Source organism: Grammomys surdaster, unplaced genomic scaffold (assembly GCF_004785775.1).
Source record: "Grammomys surdaster isolate TR1022 unplaced genomic scaffold, NIH_TR_1.0 62, whole genome shotgun sequence".
Taxonomy (NCBI): domain Eukaryota; kingdom Metazoa; phylum Chordata; class Mammalia; order Rodentia; family Muridae; genus Grammomys; species Grammomys surdaster.
The window spans coordinates 1,180,873-1,203,419 of record NW_021604564.1 but is presented as its reverse complement, the minus strand read 5'-3'; the positions used below and the strand labels follow the sequence as shown (position 1 = coordinate 1,203,419).

The window sequence follows — 22,547 nt, the reverse complement described above, 5'->3', positions numbered from 1 at the left end:
GTGTGGGTCCTGCAGACCAGACTCAGGTTTGGTGTGGAGTGCCTTTACCTACTGAGCCATCTCACTGACCTCATTGTTGTTTTGTTACTTTTTAAAAAGTATGAAGAGGTGTATGTGTGTGGCGTGTATATGTGTGTGGGTAACCACACTGAGGTATTCCCAAGGTAAGATGAGACATGGGTCTCTGTCTCTGTCTCTCTCCTTTCCATGACACACACAGACACACACACACACACACACACGCTTCCTTTATCTCTCCTCCATACCTCCACCGTCTCTCACCTTGTATCTTCCCTCCTCTCCCTCCTTCCTACCTGCTTTCCTCTATCTCCATCCCTCCCTCCATCCTCCCTCCCTGCTTTCTTGCTTTCCTTCTGTCCCTTCTTCCTCCTTTACTTTCTTCCTCCCTTCTTCTGACCCTCTGTTGCTCCCTCTACCCTATCTCCTCCTCTTTCCTCTTCTCTAAGAGATTGGAGCCTCAATTTCCACTCCATTTATAAAGAGCAAGGGGGCTGGAGAGCTGGCTCACTGGTTAAGAGCCCATACTGCTCCTGCAGAAGCCCTGAGTTGCAGTCGCAACACCCACATGGCTGCTCACAGCCATCTGTAGGGCCTGCTCCAATGTTCCCTGCGGGCTTCTGAGGATACTGCAGTCTCACAGTACCTGTGTGCACACCACATACACACACGGTAAAGTGCTTGCCACACAAGCCTGACCACCTCAATTAGATCCCTGGGATCTACATGCAAGTGGAAGGATGGAAGTGACTCCACAAAACTGTCATCAGACCTCCACCACATATGTACATATGTACATATGCACCACAGTACATATGTACACACACACCACACACACACACAACCACACACCACACACACCACATACACACCACATACCACATACACCACACACACCACATACACCACACACATACCACATACACACACACACCACATACACCACACACATACACACCACGTACACATACACACCACACATATACATTTATGTTTCATGTCTCTGTGTGGTATTTTCATGAGATTGCTAGACGTCTCTGATCTCCTGGAGTTACAGTGATTGCAAGCCACCCAACATGGATCCTGGGAGCTGAGCCCAGGTCCTCTGTAAGCAGTAGGCACTCAACAGCTGAACCATCTCTCCAGCCCCAACTAAAATATACACACACAGGCACACACGCACACACACATGCAACACACACACACACCACACACCACACACATACATGCATGGGGTGGGGGGGGGCTTTTAATCTAGGTGAGGTGGTACAGCAGGTGAACTGGTAAAGGCAGGAGGACAGGACTTCAGAGTCTTTCTCAAGGTCAGCCTGGGCTACATGAGACCTAGTCTCACTGATCCCTACTTTTAAAACAAGAATTTTAAAAACATTTTTATTGTATGCAGATGTGGCAGCATGGAGCTCATCTACTGGGCTCTTCAGCTCATTTCCAGAACTCGCCATCTCTCTGCACCAAAACTGTCTCTGTTCAATACTAACTCCATTCTGCTTCTTGCCCTGGGAGCCAGAGGCAGGAGGAACAGGAATTCAAATTCATCCTTAGCTACTTGTGAGTTTGAGACCAGCCTGGGCTACATGCCACCCTGTTTCAAAACAAAGCAAATGAATAAATAAATATTGGCTGGCTCTTCCTGAGCCGTGGGAACTAGGATGTGGACACTATTAGAAGACAGGGATCAGCCACTACCATCATACTTGTGAGCTCACAAGCACTTTTGTGACCTCATCCTCCCCTTGCCCCTAAAATTACAAGGCCAGATAACCAGCCACTCTCAGCTGGGAGGCAGATAGATGCCCCAGGGGATGCTGAGACTGGGACCCTTCAGCAGCTATGGGAGTCCATCTCGAGGTAACTCGGGATCCTTGTTTAAAAGGATCAAGGCCTTATTTAGGAAAGCTCTACCTTGCCCCACCCCACCCCTCTCCACCCTATCCTACCACTATCTGAAGCCTGGAACCCAGGGTGCATACACGTGTATGAGTATGTTTGAACCTATGGGTGAGAACAACCTTGAGCATCCTCCATCATAGCAGGTAAGTCTGGGGAGTGAGGTGGCACAGGCTGGACCAAAGGGAAACAGCTTCAAGGCCCGGATGGTATGGAGTACCTTCTCCCTCAGGCAAAGTAGAATAATATCCACTGAGACCATGTATGAGACCATGTGGTGGTGCATACCTGTTATCCCAGCAATCAGGAGGCTACAGCCGGACATCAAAAGTTCGAGGTCATCCTTGACTGTTTAGTCAGTTAGAGACCAGTCTGGGCTACTTGAGACCCTGTCTTAAAAGGGGAAGGGGGAAGAAGAAAGAGGGATGCTGGGGCTGAGGAGATGGCTAAGGAGAAAGTGCCTAACACTCCACAAAGCACAAGGCCAGACTTTAGGACCCTAAAACCTGTGTAAATGCTGAGTAGGCCTGACAGTCACCTATAACCCCAACAGCCCAGAGGTGAGACAGAGATGGAGGAGCAAGCTGGCTGGCTAGACCAGATGAACTGGTGGGCCTCTGGGCTCAAATTAGGGACTCTCCCTCAACATATAAGGTAGAGTGTGGTCCAGGAAGACACTGGACATCAACTTCTAGCCTATACACACTCACACACAAGAGAAACCACTGCAAACATGCATGTACTCTCTCATACACAGTCCCACATACCACTACACACACATATGCATGCACTCTCTCTGACACACACAGTCACTAATATCCCTACACACACTCATGTGTACTCTCACACACATACACAGTCCCACATACCACCACACACACACTCACATGTATGCACTCTCTCTCTCTGACACACACACACTCTCATGACTGCATTCATACACACACACACAGCAACACACACATGCATGCACTCTCACATTCTCACATGCACAAAGATAGGAAAACAGACTAGAGCAGTTAAGAGCTCTTGCAGAGAATAAGAACTCAGTCTCCAGCACCCACATGCTGGCCCACAACCATCTGTAACTCCGGATGCATTGAATCCAATGTCTTTTTCTGATCCCCTTGGGTACCTTCACACACAAAAAGTAAATCATTAAGAAAGACAGAAATCAGCTGGGTGGTGGTGGAGTATGCCTTTAATCCCAACACTTAGGGAGAAGCAGTCAGGTCTCTGTGAATTGGAAGCCAGCCTGGTCTACACAGTGTGTCCCAGGACAGCCAGAGCCCAGTGAGACCTTGCCACAAAATAAACAGAAAACCAAAACCACCTAATCATCCCCTCCAAAGAATTGTCCACACCAAAGCAGCAAACAAAGACAGAGCGGGGACTCCGGGAAGGCGAGCTCCTTTACGGCTGAGTGTGGCCAAGTGGTAGCTGTTCTTGCAGGTTCTGGACACTGGAGAGCAGCTGATAGTCCCTGTGGATGTCTTGGAAGAGGAAAACAAGGGAGCCCTGTGGAAGTTTCTGCTCTCCGGAGCCATGGCTGGAGCAGTGTCTCGCACAGGGACAGCACCTCTGGACAGAGCCAGGGTATACATGCAGGTTTGTCCACGGGGCTGGGCCCTTCTGTGGGGACAGTATAAATGGAGAGGGATGGAGTTGATGGAACTCAGGATGGACTGGAGCTCGGTAGAGCGCTCTCAAAACGTTGTTGCTGAGGCTGAAGTTGTGGAAGATGGGGACAGGAAGTAGTCATGCTGGGGCTAAGATTAGAGAACTCCAGGCACAGAGGCTAGCGTGAGACTAGGTAGAAAGGGTTGAAGATCTGTAGGTTGCGCGTGGTGTCTTTGAGATGTTTGCTGGGGAATGGAAGAAATTGAAGATGGATCCCAAGGCTTCACATACCAGAGAAGCACTAACTGCTAAGCAATGTTCCCAGACATCCTTTCTTTTGAAAAATGTATTTTTATTTTCTGTTTGAGTTTGACTGTGTGACTGTGCACTGTGTACGTAGTGTTGCTGGAGGCCAGAAGAGGGCAGTGGATCTTCCTGGAACCTGAGTTCCGGGTGGTTGTGAGCCACTACGTGGAAGCTGGGAACAGACCAGGTTCCTCTGCAGGAGGTGCTCTTGCCTCCTGAGCCATCTTCCCAGCCACCAGCCCAGTGCTCTAACTGTCCCACCAGCCGCTCTCTTGTCACATTTTATTTCCAGGCATCTCAGTAAGTAGCCCTGATAGCTCAGAAAGAACTTGAACTACCATGTTCCTGACTCAGTTTTCCAAATAGTTGACATCACAGACCAGCCTTGCCAGACCTGGGTATAATGGAGGTCTTTAGAGAAATGTGAAGACTAAATAAATGGTTCTACCTACTGGCACAAGCCTGTGATGCCAGCTATTCCCGAGGCTGAAGCGGGAGGATCTCCACTTCAAGGCCAGCTCAGACAATTTTAGTGAGACCTTGTGTCAAAATACAAAATGAAAAGAGGGCTAGGGATGACTCAGGGGTGGAGGCCCCCAACCCCCACCTACAATCCCCCAGCGAGGGTCTGGGGGCGTGGTCAGGGTGGAGCTCCCACCTAGAAACCCCCTGGGGCTTGAGGAGGGACGCCTAGCAAGCCCTCAGGGCTGCTTACCCCTCTTTCTCTCCAGGTGTACTCCTCCAAGAGTAACTTCAGGAACCTGCTGAGTGGATTGCGGAGCCTGGTCCAAGAGGGCGGCATCCGCTCACTCTGGCGGGGCAATGGCATAAACGTGCTCAAGATTGCCCCGGAGTACGCTATCAAGTTCTCTGTCTTTGAGCAGGTGAGCCTGGTTCTCACCACAGATCAATCCCCGAGAGAGTGCAAGACATCCCTCCACCCGCCCCAGACACACAGTGGCAGGCGATTCTCTCACACCCACTCCCCCTGCAGTGTAAGAATTTCTTCTGCAGTGTGCACACATCCCCGCTCTTCCAGGAACGGGTGGTCGCAGGCTCCCTGGCTGTGGCTATCTCCCAGACACTTATCAACCCCATGGAGGTAAGGCAGAAGCACGAAGGGGGAGGAGGGACGGGACAGGGCTGGTTCTGGGGCACCCCCTCACCTCCTCCTTGTTCTGCTCCCCTCCTTCCTCTCCCACCTTTTCCATCTCTCCTTCTTCCTCCTCCGTTTCAAGCTTCTCCTTCCCCCTCTTCTCACTTCTCTCCCCTTCCTTGCTGCTTGCTCTCTCTCTCTCTCCTCACCTTCCTCCACCTCCCTGCCCTCCTTTTTTTTGGGGGGGGGGAGAAGGAGGTGGTGTTTCGTTTTGCTTTGTGTTTTCTCTTGAGACTGGGTTTCTCTGTTTAACTCTGGCTGTCCTGGAACTCACTGTGTAGACCAGGCTGGCCTGGGACTCACAGAGATTTGCCTGCCTCAGCCTCCAGAGTGCTGGGATTAAAAGCATGCACCACTGCCCAGCCTTGCTTTCTCTTTTACAGATGTATTATTTTATGTGTATGGATACTTTGCCTGCATGTGTGTCTGTGCACCATGTGCATGTCTGGTGTCATGGAGGCCAGAAGAGCCACCTTGTGGGTACGGGAACTCTTCTGAGTCCTCAGGGAAAGCAGCCATCTTTCAGCCCCCATCCCTTTTCCTTCTCCCATCTTTGTTCCTCACCCCACCCCTTTCTTCTCATTCCCTTCTTCCTCCTTCTTGGTCCTCCCACTTTTTCTCCCTCCTCTTCTTTCATTTTGTTTAATTGACACAATTTTAAAACTGTAACATGGAATGCCTTAGAATAGCAGGCCTGTTGTCCTGCCTGGGCCTCCCAAGTACTAAAATTATAGACACTAAAGTCCCCTTTCTCCATCATTCCTTTCCTCTCTGATGCTGGAACTCAGGCCTCCTTCAGGCTAGGAAGTCCTCATCACACCAGACTAGCTCTGTACCTGCGTGTCCTTGCTGTGTGTGACTGATCTGTCACTCCAGATGGCCCATCCCTAGTCTCCAACAATCCTACAGATCTGCTATGTACTTTCCCGAGCTACTTATGAACCTTCTTATAGCACTCAAGATACATACACAAGAGCAACCAATGTGATGCATCTTTTTGCTTATTTTTTTTTTGAAGTGTAGCACAGTCTGGCCTTAATCACACTATGTAGCCAAAATGACCCTAAACTTCTGAGCCTCCTGCCTCCAGGTGTGCACACTACACCCAGCACAATCTACTTTTACAGAAATTGAGGATTAGTCCAAAGTCAACTAGAAGTTCCCAGGCAGCCTCGGCTCCCTACAGTTTCCCAGCACCTCTCTGCAGTGTGACCTCCCAAGGCTGCCTTTTCTACCAGTGCAGTGCGTAGCTTAGTGTGTTTTGTGTCCTTTCTCTTAGGCTGTGACAGATGTGTGAAGATGTATGTGTCCCAAGGTTTATAGACAAGCCCCCTCCCAAACTACCCACCTTTCCAGTCCCTTGCCTCAAAGACATTCAGACTGCCTTCCCAGTTTACTGTTTAACTTGTAGACTTTTAGTCAGGCAGGGTGGCCACACCCCTAACTCCAGCAGCACTCCAGAGGCAGAAGCAGGAGCATGTCTGTGAGTTGAAGGCCAGCCTAGTCTACATAGGTGTTCCAGAACAAGCAGACCCACAGAATGAGGCCCTGCCTCAAAAAAAATTTTTGGAGACATTTTTGTATTTCAGAAGTTAAGTTTTTGGTTTTGGTTCCCTCTCTCTCTCTCTCTCTCTCTCTCTCTCTCTCTCTCTCTCTCTCTCTGTGTGTGTGTGTGTGTGTGTGTGTGTGTGTGTGTGTGTGTGTGTGTTCATGGAAGGTGCCTCTTTTCTTGTGGGGCAGGAGCACCAGTGAAGATTAAGTTCAAGGTTTTATACATGGTAGGCTAGCACTCAACCACTGAACCACATCCCATTGCCCCGTCCTGGTTTTTTTGTGATTTTTTTTTGGTATGTCCATTTGCATATGTATATGCAATGCCTACAGAGGTCAGAGGAGACCATCAGATCCCCAGGAGCTGGAGTTACCAGGTGGGTCCCAAGATCAAACTCGGGTCCTCAAGCTTGGACCAAATGCCTTAATTCACTGAGGCATCTCACAAGCCTCCTCTTCTGTTTTTGAAATGAAGTCTCATGTAGCCCAAGCTGGCCTTGAACTCACTATGTGTCTCAGGATAATCTTAACCTTTCAATCCTCCTCAGCTACATAGTGAACTAGAGGCCATCCTGGGATGCTTCAGACTCCTCCTCAAGCAAACACAGAATCACAGAATGGAAACTTGGTTGGGTCTTAGGGAATGATTGCAGTTAGACGGCATAATTGGATTCTGCCTCCCCAGGTAAGGTTACTACCATGTCTTTAATCATGTCTTTAATCCCAGAACTCTGGAGGCAGAGTCAAGACAATCTCTGAGAGTTAAAATCAGCCTGGTCTTTCTTCATAGTGGGTTCCAGGCCAGCCAGGGCCACATAGTAACACACTCTATCTCAAAAGAAGGAACAGGGCAGGGTTTCATTGTAGCCCAGGCTGGACTGAAACTCTCCTTATATAACAGGATGACTTTAAACTTCCTGTCCCATTTCTATTTTTGAGTGCTGAGATCACAGGTATGTGTCAACACACCCAGTTTCTGGGAGTGCTAGGGTGAAAGTCAAGGCTTTGTACTAGGCATGCCTCTACTGAAAGAGCCACAGCCTCAACCTGTTATTTTTTTTTGAAAGGGTCTTGCTATGTAGCCCAGGTTGGCCTGAAGTTTGTGATCCTCTTGTTCCAGCCTCCCCAGTGTTGAGATGATAGGTGTGTTAACAGAAAGCCTGAGTTTAATCTTTCAAAAGCTCAACAGCAGGCTGGAGAGATGGCTCAGTGGTTAAGAGCACTGACTGTTCTTTCAGAGGTCCTGAGTTCAAGTTCTAGCAACCACATGGTGGCTCACAACCATCTGTAATGGGATCCAATGCTCTCTTCTGCTGTGTCTGAAGACAGCTACAATGACAGCTACATATATACATGAAATAAATAAATAAGTAAATCTTTAAAAAAAAAACAAACCTCAACAGCCACAGATATTATGTTATATTGAGAAGAACCTAGCTAGTGTCTCCCTCTTTCCATATAGGTGGCCTATCTCATGCTGCATGTGCACAACTGAACCCCTGACAATCTCCACCTACAAGTGCCAGGTTAGAGTGACAGGCCTAACAGAGAATATTTAACCAAATGTAACCAGAAAGTATTTAACCTCCCGATCCAGGTACTCAAGACTCGGCTGACCCTTCGCTTCACTGGCCAGTATAAAGGGCTTCTGGAGTGTGCCAGGCAGATCTTGGAACGGGATGGCACCCGAGCCCTATACCGTGGCTACCTGCCTAACATGTTGGGCATCATACCCTATGCTTGCACCGACCTGGCTGTTTATGAGGTGTGTGTCCCCGAGGAGAGAACATTGGCTTCAGATCAGCCTGTAGCTTTCCTCCCTGTTCCTTCTCTAAAATCTTGCTTTTTAGATTAAGCCAGCATTTGGGTGCTGGGAACTGAACTTGGGTCTTCTGCAAGGGCAAAATGCTTTTTACCTGGGAGCCATCTCTCCAACTCACTATTTTTGTTTGGTCCCCCGACCCCTAGACAGAGTTTCTCTGTGTAGCCCTGACTGTCCTGAAACTCATTCTATAGACCAGGCTGCCCTCGAACTCAGAGATCCAAAGCTTGTTGTTTTTTAAGACAGGGTCTCACTATGTAGCCTTGTCTGAACGAGAACTCAGTATGTACATGAGAGCTCCTCCAGCCCCTGCCTCATAGTGATGAGACTAAAGGTGTGTGCCATCATGCCCAGCTGGTTTTGATTGTGAGACTGGATCTTAGTATGTAGCCTTGGCTGTCCCTGAACTTAGAGACCAATAGCCAACAGTGAAAGAGACTAAAGGTGTGCACCACCATGCCTGTCTTGACTCTGAGTCCTTATCAAGAGCAGTCTTGCCTCCTTTTGCAGCTACTCTGGTGCCTGTGGCAGAAGTCGGGCAGGGACATGAAGGACCCCAGTGGCCTCGTCAGCCTGTCATCTGTAACACTGTCCACGACCTGTGGCCAGATGGCCAGTTACCCACTGACTTTGGTGCGCACAAGGATGCAGGCACAAGGTCAGCCTGGCTCCAGGAACCATTACACATAGCTGTTCCTTGTGTCGTTCCAGCTCTCTGAATTTTCTCACCCTTCCCACCAACTTCCAGCCTCTCTGTAACCCATTTGGAACACCTTTGCTAAATACTGAACCCACCAGAGCTTATTCTCACCCTCAGTCTAATCCTAGTCCTCAAATTAACATGCCTATCACCCATCACTTAGAAGGCCAGCCTCAGCTACCTCGAGGCTGGGGCTCAAGGTACAGAGTGTGCCTAATATGCATGGGCTTAATCCCCAGTACTATGTAAACTGGGTGTGGTAGTGCTGTTATTCCAATAGGAGGTAGATGCAAGGGAAGCAAGAGTTTTAAGCTAGCCTCAGCTACATATGGAGTTCTAGGTCAACCTGCACCACATGATACCATCTCAAAATACATACATATATAACAATAACCAAATGATCTCTACAAAATTCTCTCCAAGTGTGACCTGGATCCTTCACAATGAATCACATCACACCTGGTGCTGACCTTGTCTTTGTCTATCCCCAGACACTGTGGAGGGCTCCAACCTCACCATGCTGGGAGTCTTCAAGAGGATACTGAGCCAGCAGGGCTGGCCCGGGCTGTACAGAGGCATGACACCCACATTACTGAAGGTGTTGCCAGCAGGCGGCATCAGCTACCTGGTGTATGAAGCCATGAAGAAAACCCTGGGTGTACAAGTCTGGAGCAGGTGACCTGCCCTGACCAAGAAGATGGAAGACTCAGTGTCCCTGAGTCTCCAAAAGCACGCCAAGGCTCAGGCTTTAAGGCCATTTTGGCTTGCAAAAACCATCCAGGACTAGGATTAGAAAGGTGCTGGGAGTCCTCCAGTTGGGATTCTGAGTTGGGATTCCAGCCTAGTTTTTGCAGGCTTGTCCAAGAGAAGATGCAGACAATGAATAAAGATAGTTTTTGATGTCTGTGTCTGGGATTAACTGGTTCCAGGTCGGGGTGTATTGCTCGGGGTGCTTGCATTTACGAGATCCTAGGTTCAATACCCACCCTGACGACTTGGGGATCAAGGGGACCTGAGATTTTAGGGTCCAGGCTAGGAGCTAGGGATCCTGAACCCCTGTAAATGGACCTGGGACTTCTGGGTCCAGGGTGGCAACTGGAAGTTTGGACCCCTGTGGGAACCTGAGATCTTTTCTGAATCCAGGGTTGAGAGCAGGAGGTTTAGACCCCTGTCGGGGGCCTGAGATGAGGTTGGGAATAGGCTTGAAGTTTTGAGGAGTTGGTGCTATGTGTCTTGGAAGTGAAGGCTCTAGGTCCTTAGTATGAGAGAAAATTCAGAATATCCCTGGGTGCTTCACCCAATTTCGGGCTACCCACTAACCTATAGAAATACCGATCCCCAAGGCTTCGAGCAGGCCACGTGCAAGGCCTCCCCAAGCCAGGCCGCTGGGAGGCTGACTTAGGTCAGTTCATAGTTTCGGTAGCAGATCACCACCTCCCACGTCCCCTGCCTTTCACTTCTGCACCCACTAATCCGCTCTTGCCGTCTGGTAGCGGGTTCCACCCCAATGCAGATGCGCTTTCACTGGCTCTCATCAAAAGAGGGCGCTATAACTTCCGTTGCTGCTATTTGTCCATGGAGGAGTCAATCATTGAACGCTTGTCCTTGTCGCTCAGCCATTGGCTCAAAAGTCAGAGGGCCATGGATTCTGAGAAAAGTCACGTCCAAATCCAAGCGCATCCAAAACGCTTCAGGGACTGGGTTAAATGACTGCCAATCTTGACAAGCACCGCCTCCTAAGTGTATTCATTAGCTGGTGTTTACGACTATCTCGCCGAGCGCCCGCCCAGCTCATCTTAGAGAACTTTCATAAGCTCCGCCCCCAACTCCACGTGACTGATCTGAGCCATCACTCTCATCCTAGAGCCGCCCCAAGAACGTGGAACTCACGCTTCATTGGGCCTCCTGACTTCTCGCGTGACTTCCAATTGCCCGCCCAGTGCCAGCAGCCCTGGGTTTATTGAATCCTATAGTCGTCAGTCACACCGCGCCTCCCGCCCCCTGAGTCTTCCGGTATTCTGACTGGTCGCCCGGATTTACGGTCCACGATTGGCAGGCGTATAGCGATAACTGTATCTTACTGGCTGTTCCACGCCGTCCGTCAAAGTGACGGCGGGAGGAGGTGCTCCTCTCTTCCCCCCACCCCCCCCGTCGCCTTCCCAGCCGCTGGCTTCCCATCGTGCTCCGCGGCCGAGTGGAGCGAGGCCTTGTTCCCGCGTTGAGCCGCCGCCGCCTCCTCAGCTTGAAGCCTCCGCACCAGGCCCGTCCCAGCCGCGCCATGTCGGACTACAGCACCGGAGGTCCCCCGCCCGGCCCGCCGCCTCCCGCTGGCGGAGGAGGAGGAGCCGCGGGTGCGGGAGGAGGCCCTCCGCCGGGCCCGCCGGGCGCGGGAGACCGGGGCGGCGGAGGCCCTGGCGGCGGCGGTCCAGGTGGAGGAGGCGCGTCCGGGGGCCCCTCACAGCCTCCCGGTGGCGGCGGCCCTGGGATCCGCAAGGACGCCTTCGCCGACGCCGTGCAGCGGGCCCGCCAGGTGAGGGGGCCGCGAGGGCGCGTGCGCGCGCGGGGGAGGGGGCGGTGGCGCGCGCGGGGTCGCGGGAGGGTCACGTGGGCGGCGGGCTCGGGGCGGGGAGTCTGGGGCCCTCACGGTATGAGGGTGACCCTTTACGTGCGTAGAGTTAAGGGTGCCCTGAAGGGGGAATCTCCGAAAAGTAGATTTTGCACTGGAGGATTCCTCTTAGGGTACCAGGGCTTGAAGCCTTTGGGGTCCCTGAGACCCACCCTGTACTTGCACCAGGTCTTCTCTATTAGAACAGTAGGGTTGCAGCCCTGGAGTTCCAAGGATTTTTTTCCTGGGTGTACTAGAGGATCCCTCTAGGACCCACAAAGGTTGCAGTCTGGGACAGTGACCCCAAGAGCCACCCACGAGCTTGCACCCTTTATTTCCAATCAGAACATGAGAGCTTGTATTCTGAGGACCACTCTAAATCGAGGAGTGTTTGTGATTTGGAGAGATCTCCTGGTTTTCCAAAGACCTGAGCTTGAATGTTAAGAGGATCTCTCCAAGAATCCCTCCCGGGTTTGCACGTAGTCACCCCTTTAGGACTCATGAGGCAGGTCTGTAAGAGCTATTCCTGAGTTCGTGAAGGATAAGGTCAGAGATGCTGTAAGACTCTTCTTTGAACCCTTGGAATCTTAGGGTCTCCACGAGCTTCTCAGGGTTTGTAAAAGTTGCATTGCAGGGTGCTAGGAGACCACTATTCAGAGACATGAGGGCTCAGAATATATTAGTTCCCAAGACTGAGTGTTTGTACAGGAACTGAGCCTGAGCATATGCTAGGAGGGGAGGGGGGCATCTTAGCACATGTTTGCACCCACCCAGAAGTTCAGTAACTACCTTTTAGAGGATCTTGCTTCACACACCGTTACTCCTAGTTTCACATCCAAACAGGTCTCCAAACCCATCCCATTTCTGTACCTTCCCCTGAAGGGATTTGGTAAGGGGTTGGGAGAAGTCCTTTTTGTTGGATCTGGATGGTGAAGAGAGGACTCTTTGTTAGAGAACCTGGGCTTTGGAGTGAGGTGGGAAAGGCAGACAGACAAGAGAACCTGCTTTTTACTGTTTGAATTCAAAAGAATTGTCTCCCTTTGGGAACATGACTTGTTTTGATGGCAGCATATAGAAGTGTTATGTGCTAGTGTGACATGGCTCAGCTTTGCTCACAACCCCACTCAGGTCAGTTCTTAAAGTTGGACCAGGCCAGGCTTACTGCAGATGCTGGTATCCTGGGGTTGTCCCAAGGCCTCTGGCCCCTCCCTAGGTGGGAGGAAGCATTGGGTTATGCTATCTTCATTATCATCTCTGCCTTCCTCCAGGGTGGGCTGGGCTTTAGCATGCCCTTTTTCTGGTCATCCCCCAAAATGTCTTAAGAGGCAGCTTCCTGTGGGTGAGTACTGTCAGTTGGGGTGACACTCCCTGTCAGGGGTAAGCACGGGTTTTTTTGTTGTGGTGGTGGTGGTTGGTTGGTGTTTTGTTTGGTTTGTTTTTTGGTCTTTATAGTGGAGTAGGCCAGATCCTGAGTTCAGGATTTGGGATGTGTTCATTGGCTTAGGGGGGTGATGTGAATATGTTCTCTGTGTACTTGAAACTCAGCTTGTGCCCCAAAGGGGCTTTTGTTTTGCGTCATACTGGGATGTCAAGTGCCTTGAAGGTAGAAGCTTGACTGAGATGTCTCAGGATGTTTTTGTAAAGATGTCCAGGGTAAGAGATAGGAAAATTAGAAGGACCACACTGAAGTCCTGTTTGCTGTCCAGGTCACTTAGGTGGTCCAGGAATTCCTGTCCTCGTCAGCTGCTGTTCCTTTTGCACTTAGAACAGCTTGTGGACATAGGTCCTGACTATAATGGGGACAGGGAGCCTGCAGTTCTTAGAAAACTTGGGAGACATTCATAAAAACTTTCAGAGTGTCTATGCCCACACTCCTCAAAATCAGGGAGAGCCACTCTCCACACCAAGGCTAGAGATGAACTTGAGGGTTGCTTGGGATGGTAACTCACCTCTGCTTCTACCTCACTCTAGATTGCAGCCAAAATCGGAGGTGATGCTGCTACCACCGTGAATAACAACACTCCTGATTTTGGTTTTGGAGGCCAAAAGAGACAGCTGGAAGATGGAGGTAACTCCTGATGCTGAAGGGGGCGGGGCAGAGGCTGTGGGAGATGGCTCTCACCTGAGAGGGAGGCCTGGGGCTGAAGAGTAGCATTTTGTCCCAGTGGAGCTTCAGGACAGGGGAGCCGGCCCAGCTTTTTTGTTCTGTCTTCTACCCTTAAAAATCAGATAGCTGAGAGAAGGGCAGGTTGATTGTGACCAGGGAGAGTGGTACGTTCTCAAGATGGTTCCTTCCTTGTTAGAGACTGACCCAGGGCACAAGGTAGCTCTTAAGCAGGACATTTGTTTCCTGAGCAAGTCTGATTCTAATCTGGAAGGACCCTGAGATGTTAATGTTCATGTGTTAAAAGTGAGCCTTGGCCGGGCGGTGGTGGCACATGCCTTTAATCCCAGCACTTGGGAGGCAGAAGCAGGCGGATTTCTGAGTTCGAGGCCAGCCTGGTCTACAGAGTGAGTTCCAGGACAGCCAGGGCTACACAGAGAAACCGTGTCTCGAAAAACCAAAAAAAAAAAAAAAAAAAAAAAGTGAGCCTTGTCACTCTGAGGTAGTGAATCACTGGCATGTTACCCCTTTCTGGGCCAGCACCTTCTAACCTTCCATCTTTTCTGTCATGCAGTACTGGTGGTGACCATGCCTAGAACATGCTGCACCAGCTTTGGGGTTGAGGCGGTGCGGGTGGGTGTTGTCACATCTGACAGACTTTTTCATCCACAGACCAGCCAGACAGCAAGAAATTGGCTTCCCAGGGAGACTGTAAGTCCACTGGGTGTGTGCAAGCAGGGGCATCATGGGTTGGGGTTGAGGAGCCCAGACAGATGCTAAGCTAGACTCTGCTTTGAATTTCTCTTCCCAGCGATTGGTTCTCAACTGGGACCCATCCATCCTCCCCCCAGGTAAGCTGTTTATTGGCTGCCTGTTGTCTGTGTTTTAGGGGCTGGCGTGGAGGTATCTCTGGAGCCAGGGGATGCTGGTGGGCGAGGAAAAGGGTACCCTTGTGTCCATGAGTGTGCTCTGTGAATGGGGGGGGGTTGTTGTTGGGGGGTTTACAGTGTGGCCACTCTAACACCATGGTTCAGAACTGACTATGAGTTGTCAAATGCTCCCCAGGGTGATTAGAACCTGTGGAGTATGCAGCTATCTGGCTGCCTCAGACGGTCTGGGTGGAATATGACTAGGTTGTTGAGATAGGCCACTGGTTTTCCTTGAATGAGTCTAGTTTCATGAAGTACAGTGGATACTAACTGGAGAATGAGATGAACTATGTGACAGCCCCCTTTTTACTGATATGTGGACTGTCAGTGTGGTATGAGAACGTATAAGGTGGGAAAGCTGTAACTTAGTCAATAGAGCACTCACCCTGGATTCCCTCCCAAATGCCCTGCCTCAAAACAAACAAGAAACCAGGCAAGGTGATACATATCTATCGTCTTACCTTGTGGAAAGTTAAGGCAGAGGCATCAGGAATTCAAAGCCATCCTGAGCTGTATGGAATTCTGTCTCCAAAACCAAATTCAACTGTTTCTTACTTAAGGAAATGGGATTGCCAGGGGCCCCTTGTAGACTCCAGCCCCGAAGCCATTGCCTATGATGTAGTAGCAGGGTGTGCAGCAAAGGGCCGGGAGCTTCAAAGGCTACCAGCCCTCGTTTCTAGGAAAGCTCTGTGACCTCCCTTGTAGCTGGAGGTTCATGTTGAGTGTCTCTCCCCACAGGACCTCAATGACAGAAGAATATAGGGTTCCGGACGGCATGGTGGGCTTGAGTGAGTGTGGGCCCCCTTGATGAGGGTGGGGCCAGAGAGCCCCTGGCTGCCTCTGGCCAAAGGGGTTTCTGTGTGATAGTGTCCAAGGGACTACTGGTGGGGAGCCTTGGTCTGGGTGCCCTTACTCAGCCTTCGCCTTTCTTTTCTTTCCATCTAGTCATTGGCAGAGGTGGTGAGCAGATAAACAAAATCCAGCAGGACTCAGGCTGCAAAGTTCAGATCTCACCAGGTATGGCCCTCCATCTGTACAGTTGCCTGGGACCTAGGGCAAAGCTGGCTCTGCTTGGTGGATACTTCCTGCAGAAGTACAGGTGTAGGTGCCACAGTGGCAATATTTCTACTGTATTTATTTATTTATTTTAAAGATGTATTTATTTTATGAATGTGAGTACACAGTTGCTGTGATCAGACACACCAGAAGGTGGCATCAGATTCCATTACAGGTGGTTGTGAGCCACCATGTGGTTGCTGGGAATTGAACTCAGGACCTCTGGAAGAGCAATCAGTGCTCTTAACCACTGAGCCATCTCTCCAGCCCTGTATTTATTTTTTTATGTGTGTGTTGGGGGCATGCACATGTCGTGACACACAGGTGAAGTTCAGAGGTTAGCTCTCTCCTCCCATCATATGGAATCCAGATACTGAACTTAGGTTGCTAGGTTTGGTGATGAGTACCTTTGCTCCCTGAGCCATGTCACTGCCCTTGTTTTTCCCCTTTGCATTTGGAGTGGTCTGAGGGAATGTGGGCATGGGTGTGGAGGCACCACTTTCCAGGTGGTGGGCTCTATAGTGTCACCTTAAAGTGCTGCAGAAAGCAGAGTGGCAGGCTCTCAGGCTGCTTGGGTCTGCTCTTGTGTGGCATGTACATGGGCTTCCTTTACATCTGAGCTGGGGTCCTGGATGTTTTTTTGTTGTTGTTGTTTTTGGTTTTTTTGGTTTTTCGAGACAGGGTTTCTCTGTGTAGACCTGGCTGTCCTGGAACTCACTCTGTAGACCAGGCTGGCCTCGAACTCAGAAATCCGCCTGTCTCTGCCTCCCAAGTGCTGGGATTAAAGGCGTGTGCCACCACCGCCTGGCGCCTGTGTTGTTAAGAGTGATCTAAGCTAATTTCTGGAGTCTTCACTTTTCCCTCGCTATCTATCTTGCCTTGCCTTCTGGGTGCTAGGAGGGATGTATGGTGCCTCTTTAGTTCTGTCTTCCCCCGCTGGGTTTTAAAGCAGCAGCCGTCCTAGTGTCTCATGGCAGGGGTGAAATGATGCGTAGGAGAGGGCGGCTGCAGGTTGTGGTGGAGGTCTCCTGACCCTACTGCAGCAGCCCTCTCTGCACTGAGCCCCTCTTCTTTGCAGATAGTGGTGGCCTCCCTGAGCGCAGCGTGTCTCTGACTGGAGCACCTGAGTCTGTCCAGTAAGTCCCCAGCTGGGTTTCCTGCAGGAGCTAGTGATATCCTTGTGTGTCCTTCCCACCAGACTTCTCCCTAGATCTTTGTGGGCAATTTGATACCCACATCTCACCAATCTCGAACAGCCCCAGGCCCTTTACACCTGCCAGACAACTTACCAGAGCTGGGTGTGTTCCAAATGCACACACTCAGTGCCACCCTGTTATCTTCCCAGAAAGGCAAAGATGATGCTGGATGACATCGTGTCTCGGGGCCGTGGGGGCCCCCCAGGACAGTTCCATGACAACGCCAATGGGGGTCAGAATGGCACAGTACAGGAGATCATGATCCCTGCTGGCAAGGCTGGCCTGGTCATTGGCAAGGGTGGAGAGACCATCAAGCAGCTGCAGGTGTGTGTTGGCACAGGCCGAAGCACTAGTCCCCACATTCTCCAGCGTCCCTGAGACTGCAGCCTCTGACAGGCTCTTACATTGCAGGAGCGGGCCGGGGTGAAGATGATTTTAATTCAGGATGGCTCTCAGAACACAAATGTGGACAAACCACTTCGGATCATCGGGGACCCATACAAAGTACAGGTGAGCTCCCAGAAAGCATGGACTCCAGACAGCTTTACTGTCCAGCCTTGCCTGGCTGTTGCCAGCAGCAGCCTCCTCTAAGGCATTTCACAGCTCCATGGGGATGTGGGAGACCCTCGCAGGTGCCAGGAGGTGGGTGCAGTGGCAGCACACTTGTCTGTTCCCACTGCTCAGTGTGGTATGTTCACAGCAAGCCTGTGAGATGGTGATGGACATCCTTCGAGAGCGTGACCAAGGTGGCTTTGGGGACCGCAATGAATACGGATCTCGGGTTGGCGGAGGCATTGATGTGAGTGCAAGCACTTCAGGGAGGTGGGCAGCTGGGAGCAGGGCAGAGCTAGGGGCACACCAGGTGACCCTATGCTTCCCGGCCTCCCAGGTGCCTGTACCCAGGCATTCAGTTGGTGTAGTCATTGGCCGGAGTGGAGAGATGATCAAGAAGATCCAGAATGATGCGGGTGTGCGCATCCAGTTCAAGCAAGGTGAGGGTGAGCACCACTTTGGCTCAGGCACTGGTGCTATCCCCCAGCTGTTATAGGCCCTCAGTGCCTGCAGAGGTTTGGTGCCCAATTCCTGTCAGTTGCTTTCTGGAACCAGTTTCTCTAAGATTGCTTAGTTAGTTCTGTAGACCTCGGAGATGGGAAGACGTTCAAGCTGTTACTCTGAGTGTGGACGAGCTTCCTGCTTGTCCACATGGAGACAGCAAATCAGAGGAGCTGTCTTTGAGGGACTTTGGCTTTGCTTTGAGTAGTATCTGTTTCTTGGTGTGGATGTCAGATGATGGGACTGGCCCTGAGAAGATTGCTCACATCATGGGGCCTCCAGATCGGTGTGAACACGCAGCACGGATCATCAATGACCTCCTCCAGAGTCTTCGGAGTGGGCCTCCAGGTCCTCCAGGAGCCCCTGGCATGCCCCCTGGGGGCCGGGGCCGGGGCCGAGGCCAAGGCAACTGGGGCCCTCCTGGAGGGGAGATGACTTTCTCCATTCCTACCCATAAATGTGGGCTGGTCATTGGCCGAGGTGAGTCCCTAAGGCTCTGCCCTTTTCCTGCCTGGCTCTGTACTTGCCAGCCCTTCACTAACCATGGTCCCACAGGTGGGGAGAATGTAAAGGCCATTAACCAGCAGACAGGCGCCTTTGTGGAAATATCTCGCCAGCTGCCACCCAACGGGGACCCCAATTTCAAGTTGTTTGTCATCCGAGGCTCACCTCAGCAGATTGACCATGCAAAGCAGCTCATTGAGGAGAAGATAGAGGTAGGTTCACGGGTGCTGGTGAAGGTGCCCTCTCCCCTTTGGATTGCTCACTGCAGCTGCCACTTTTTCCCTCAGGGTCCCCTCTGCCCAGTTGGACCAGGCCCTGGGGGACCAGGCCCTGCTGGACCCATGGGGCCTTTCAACCCTGGACCCTTCAACCAGGGGCCTCCGGGGGCACCCCCACAGTGAGTACTCCATGGCTCCTGGGTTGTGTTTAGTGTTGTGGGGCCTGGAAAAAGAGGGATAGGCCCTTTCTCACTGGGCTGTCTGCAGCCCCGTGTGATAGGTGCTATGAGACTCCACTGCCTTTGACCTTGGTCTTGGTTGTCAGCCCTAGCTTTGTTGGTAAGGACTTCTGTTTTCACACCCTCGAACCAGTTCTCATGGCCACTTCTCTCCCCTGCAGTGCTGGTGGTCCTCCTCCTCACCAGTACCCGCCTCAGGGCTGGGGCAATACCTACCCCCAGTGGCAACCACCTGCCCCTCATGACCCAAGTAAGTGTCAATACCACATAGGAAATTTGGGGAGTGGCACAAGGCCAACTACTGTGCCCTTCCTCAACCAGCATGTCTTCCTGTAGACAAAGCTGCAGCAGCGGCTACAGACCCTAATGCTGCCTGGGCTGCCTACTACTCGCACTACTACCAGCAACCCCCAGGTCCCGTGCCAGGCCCTGCCCCAGCCCCTGCAGCCCCACCTGCACAGGGGGAGCCCCCCCAGCCTCCACCCACTGGCCAATCAGACTACACCAAGGCTTGGGAAGAGTATTACAAAAAAATTGGTAAGTTCAGTGCTGGGGAGCAGTGGGGAATCCTGCACAGGGTCCAATTGCCCTGACACCCTACCCTGTTCTTCAGGCCAGCAGCCCCAGCAGCCTGGGGCACCCCCACAGCAGGACTACACCAAGGCCTGGGAGGAGTACTACAAGAAGCAAGGTAAGCTGCTGGGTGGGGATAGGGGTTGGGTTGCTGGGGCAGGGGGGTAGCTTCTTCTGTCAGCCACTCATTATCCTCTCTGCCCACAGCACAAGTGGCCACTGGTGGGGGTCCTGGAGCACCCCCTGGCTCCCAGCCTGACTACAGTGCCGCCTGGGCTGAGTATTACAGACAGCAGGCTGCTTACTACGGACAGACCCCAGGCCCTGGTGGCCCACAGCCACCTCCCACCCAGCAGGGACAGCAGCAGGCAAGTGGGAACTGCCACCCTCCTCCTCCTCCTTTCTCCTTCCAACCCCCGGCCACCGTCCATCCTGCCTTAGTGGGTAGCGCCGGAAACCCTTTCCCCTGCGGGGTGTGCCCTTGATGCCAGCTTCGGGCGCGTGGCCAGAGTCTCCCAGAGCCCCGCAGCCCCGCCGCTGGGAAGCACTCGATGGGTGCAGAGGCTCACGGAAGAGGCTCCTCCGGTAGCCACTGTTGGTGCGACGTTGTCGGGTGCTGGGGGCACCGGCCGCAAAGGTGGAACTCTGAACTGCTGGGGTGTCCCGGGTGGGGGCAGGAAGTGGGGACTGTGCTGGGTGCCACACTGGTTGCTGAACCCGCTCACTCAAAATCTGGCCACTTGGGAAGAAAATGTCTATTTTTTTCCCCCTTCTCAGCATCACTATTTTGGGTTTTGTTCTTTTTTTATTCTTTTATTTTTTTTAAAAGCCACCATCTTTATCCCCCGTGTCCAAGTAACTGCGTGTTGCAGGCGGCCCTGGCTCTGCTGGGATGGAGGGGAGCCCACAGAGGGGAGCCCACGGAGGGGACTGGGCTCTCCCTGCCTAGCGAGGCCATCTCTTGGTGTGCTTGCCTCTGTGTCTCGGTTTTGTCTGTGAAGTGGGCATGATGATGTTGCCACCTTCCAACCTACCTCACAGGGGTGTTGTGGGGACACCGTGATCTGAATGTTGTGACGCCGAGCCGCCGCCTCCCTCTTCTGTCCCCCTCCCCCCCTGGCACTTCTCCCCTGTGTGCCCTCTTCCACACCTCTGGCTTCTGCTGCAGACTCCTCTTCCTTCTCCTCCTCCTCCTCTTCTTCCTGCTTCTCCTCCACCAAGGAGCAGTCTGGCCAGTGGAGTCCCCAAGACAGACAGTCACAGTCCCCTGCTTAGCCTGTGGGGACTTGGGCCCGGCCTCTTGGCCCACTGCCTGGAGTCGCAGCCTCTTGTAGCCAGGCCGCCCTCCTGCCATGACCATTCCTGTCTCTCCCTCTCTGCAGGCAAATGAAGCAAATGGATATGAACTTCATCTGTGAAAATATTTTTTTCCTCCATTTTTGTTCCATTTGTGGGCTTCTTTTATTGGTTTCTCTATTTGATTGGTTTGGCGAGAGAGCAACGGCTGCCTAGGGTGCAGGGGATCCCCTCGTGCTGAGGCGCTCCCTCTCTCTTTCTGTGTGTCTCATCTTTCTCCTTTCCAAAATCGGGATCCTTCATGTTGAGCCAGCCTTAGAAAATAGCGAGAATTTAACCTCTGCCAAAAAGAAAATTTAAAAATTAAATCACAAAGAGCAGAACAAAACCTATAAAATGATATATATATATATAGAAATATATAAATCTCTATCTCCCCAGCCTTCGAGCCCACCCTCTGAGGGAAGTGGTTCACTATCTCCCTACTGTCCAGGACCCTATTCTTGTTTTTAAATAAACTTTTTTAAAAGGAAAGAAACAGTCACTCTTGCTATCTCTTTTTTTTCTTTTTCTTTCTTTCTTTCTTTTTCTTTTCTTTTTTTTTTAGTGTTTTTTTGTTTCTGTGTGGTTTTTGTTTTGTTTTGTTGGTTTTTTTGTTTTGTTTTGTTTTGTTTTAGTTAGCGTTGGAACATTCCTTGGACCAGGTGTGGGTGTCACAGGCCCCTCCTGCCCTGCCCATCTCTGTCTCTCTCTTTCTCCCTGCCCCCGCTCTTCCCTGGCTCCTCCCTATACCCACCCCAACCCCAGGACTGGCCTGGTACGTTGTCATCTGTTGAAGATGAGATAAACTGAGAAAAAAATGAGAACAAAACAAAAAAATTGTATGGCAGTTTTTACTTTTTATCGCTCGTTTTTAACTTCACAAATAAATGGTAACAAAACCTCCCTGTGTCTTGTTGGCTGTGGTCTGTCGGTCTGTCTCCTCTGCCCTTCAAGTAGGCTTCTGAAGCAGATGTTTGCTGCTTTTTTTAGGTGTTAGAAGCATAACCCTGGTGATGAGAAGTTGTGGGGATTTTGTCTTAGTTTGAGATAGAGGACAGTTTGAAGGCACATGCTTTCCTCACCACCCTCTTCAGTGCACGGGGTAGACAGGATGGAGTGGGGTGCAGTCCCTGAAACCATCTATCTTTTAAGGAGCCCTACCTAGCTGTTTCTGCACTTTCCCTTTGGGACGTGAGGAACCAGGCACTGAGGAGGATCCCTGGGGCTCACGTTCCCATGGATGTGGTCACACTTGTCACTAAGGATTGCCTCGTGTAAGCATCCCATTGGGGGCACAGGCCTGACTTGAGCATGTGTGGCTAACACTGAGTGGAAAGTAGAGGCCAGGCCTGGGTGAGTGATGCCCAGGACAAAGTGGACAGTGCCAGGGGGTCTGAGGCAGTGTGGCAGCCTGAAAGGTTCCCTTCTGTGATCAGAATCAGCCAGGGAGATAGCATAACAAGTAAAAAGTGCTAGCCCCAAAGCCAGGTGCAGTGGCTTAGTAACCCCAGCTAGATGGGGGGCTTGCGGACCAGCAGAAACGAGACCCCATTCTTCAGAGCTGCCCTCACACTATGTGAAAATCATGCCTTGCTAGAATAATTACCAGAGTCCACATGATGCAGTAGCAGCTGCCACTTCTAGGTGAAGT

The 22,547-nt window shown here is 51.5% G+C and overlaps 2 protein-coding genes across 2 annotated transcripts; both read left to right on the top strand.

The window, feature by feature from the left end:
• The first annotated feature begins 1,812 nt into the window (after nucleotides 1–1,812).
• Slc25a41 (solute carrier family 25 member 41) lies at nucleotides 1,813–9,981 on the top strand. The gene is made up of 7 exons (XM_028764038.1): nucleotides 1,813–1,887; nucleotides 3,379–3,534; nucleotides 4,584–4,736; nucleotides 4,847–4,954; nucleotides 8,157–8,324; nucleotides 8,892–9,039; nucleotides 9,573–9,981. Exons 1-7 carry the CDS (start codon nucleotides 1,870–1,872, stop codon nucleotides 9,758–9,760), a joined length of 939 nt encoding a protein of 312 aa, XP_028619871.1. The 5' UTR covers nucleotides 1,813–1,869; the 3' UTR covers nucleotides 9,761–9,981.
• Nucleotides 9,982–11,359: 1,378 nt separating this feature from the next.
• Nucleotides 11,360–21,799, top strand: Khsrp (KH-type splicing regulatory protein). The gene is made up of 18 exons (XM_028763541.1): nucleotides 11,360–11,611; nucleotides 13,658–13,754; nucleotides 14,463–14,501; nucleotides 14,602–14,641; nucleotides 15,458–15,507; nucleotides 15,665–15,736; nucleotides 16,854–16,911; nucleotides 17,121–17,295; nucleotides 17,383–17,481; nucleotides 17,672–17,770; nucleotides 17,861–17,963; nucleotides 18,259–18,504; nucleotides 18,580–18,740; nucleotides 18,816–18,925; nucleotides 19,147–19,235; nucleotides 19,322–19,522; nucleotides 19,599–19,676; nucleotides 19,766–21,799. Exons 1-18 carry the CDS (start codon nucleotides 11,360–11,362, stop codon nucleotides 20,041–20,043), a joined length of 2,247 nt encoding a protein of 748 aa, XP_028619374.1. The 3' UTR covers nucleotides 20,044–21,799.
• Nucleotides 21,800–22,547: the final 748 nt, after the last annotated feature.

What these genes read in the sequence shown, in the direction of transcription:
- Slc25a41 (XM_028764038.1), top strand. An exon ending in GAGCCAGGGTATACATGCAG is followed by an intron (nt 3,535 to 4,583) that starts GTTTGTCCACGG and finishes CTTTCTCTCCAG; the next exon opens with GTGTACTCCTCCAAGAGTAA. An exon ending in CACTTATCAACCCCATGGAG is followed by an intron (nt 4,955 to 8,156) that starts GTAAGGCAGAAG and finishes CTCCCGATCCAG; the next exon opens with GTACTCAAGACTCGGCTGAC.
- Khsrp (XM_028763541.1), top strand. Translation starts at nt 11,360, where the DNA reads ATGTCGGACTACAGCACCGGAGGTCCCCCGCCCGGCCCGCCGCCTCCC. An exon ending in CCCATCCATCCTCCCCCCAG is followed by an intron (nt 14,642 to 15,457) that starts GTAAGCTGTTTA and finishes CTCTCCCCACAG; the next exon opens with GACCTCAATGACAGAAGAAT. An exon ending in GGGACCCATACAAAGTACAG is followed by an intron (nt 17,482 to 17,671) that starts GTGAGCTCCCAG and finishes GTATGTTCACAG; the next exon opens with CAAGCCTGTGAGATGGTGAT.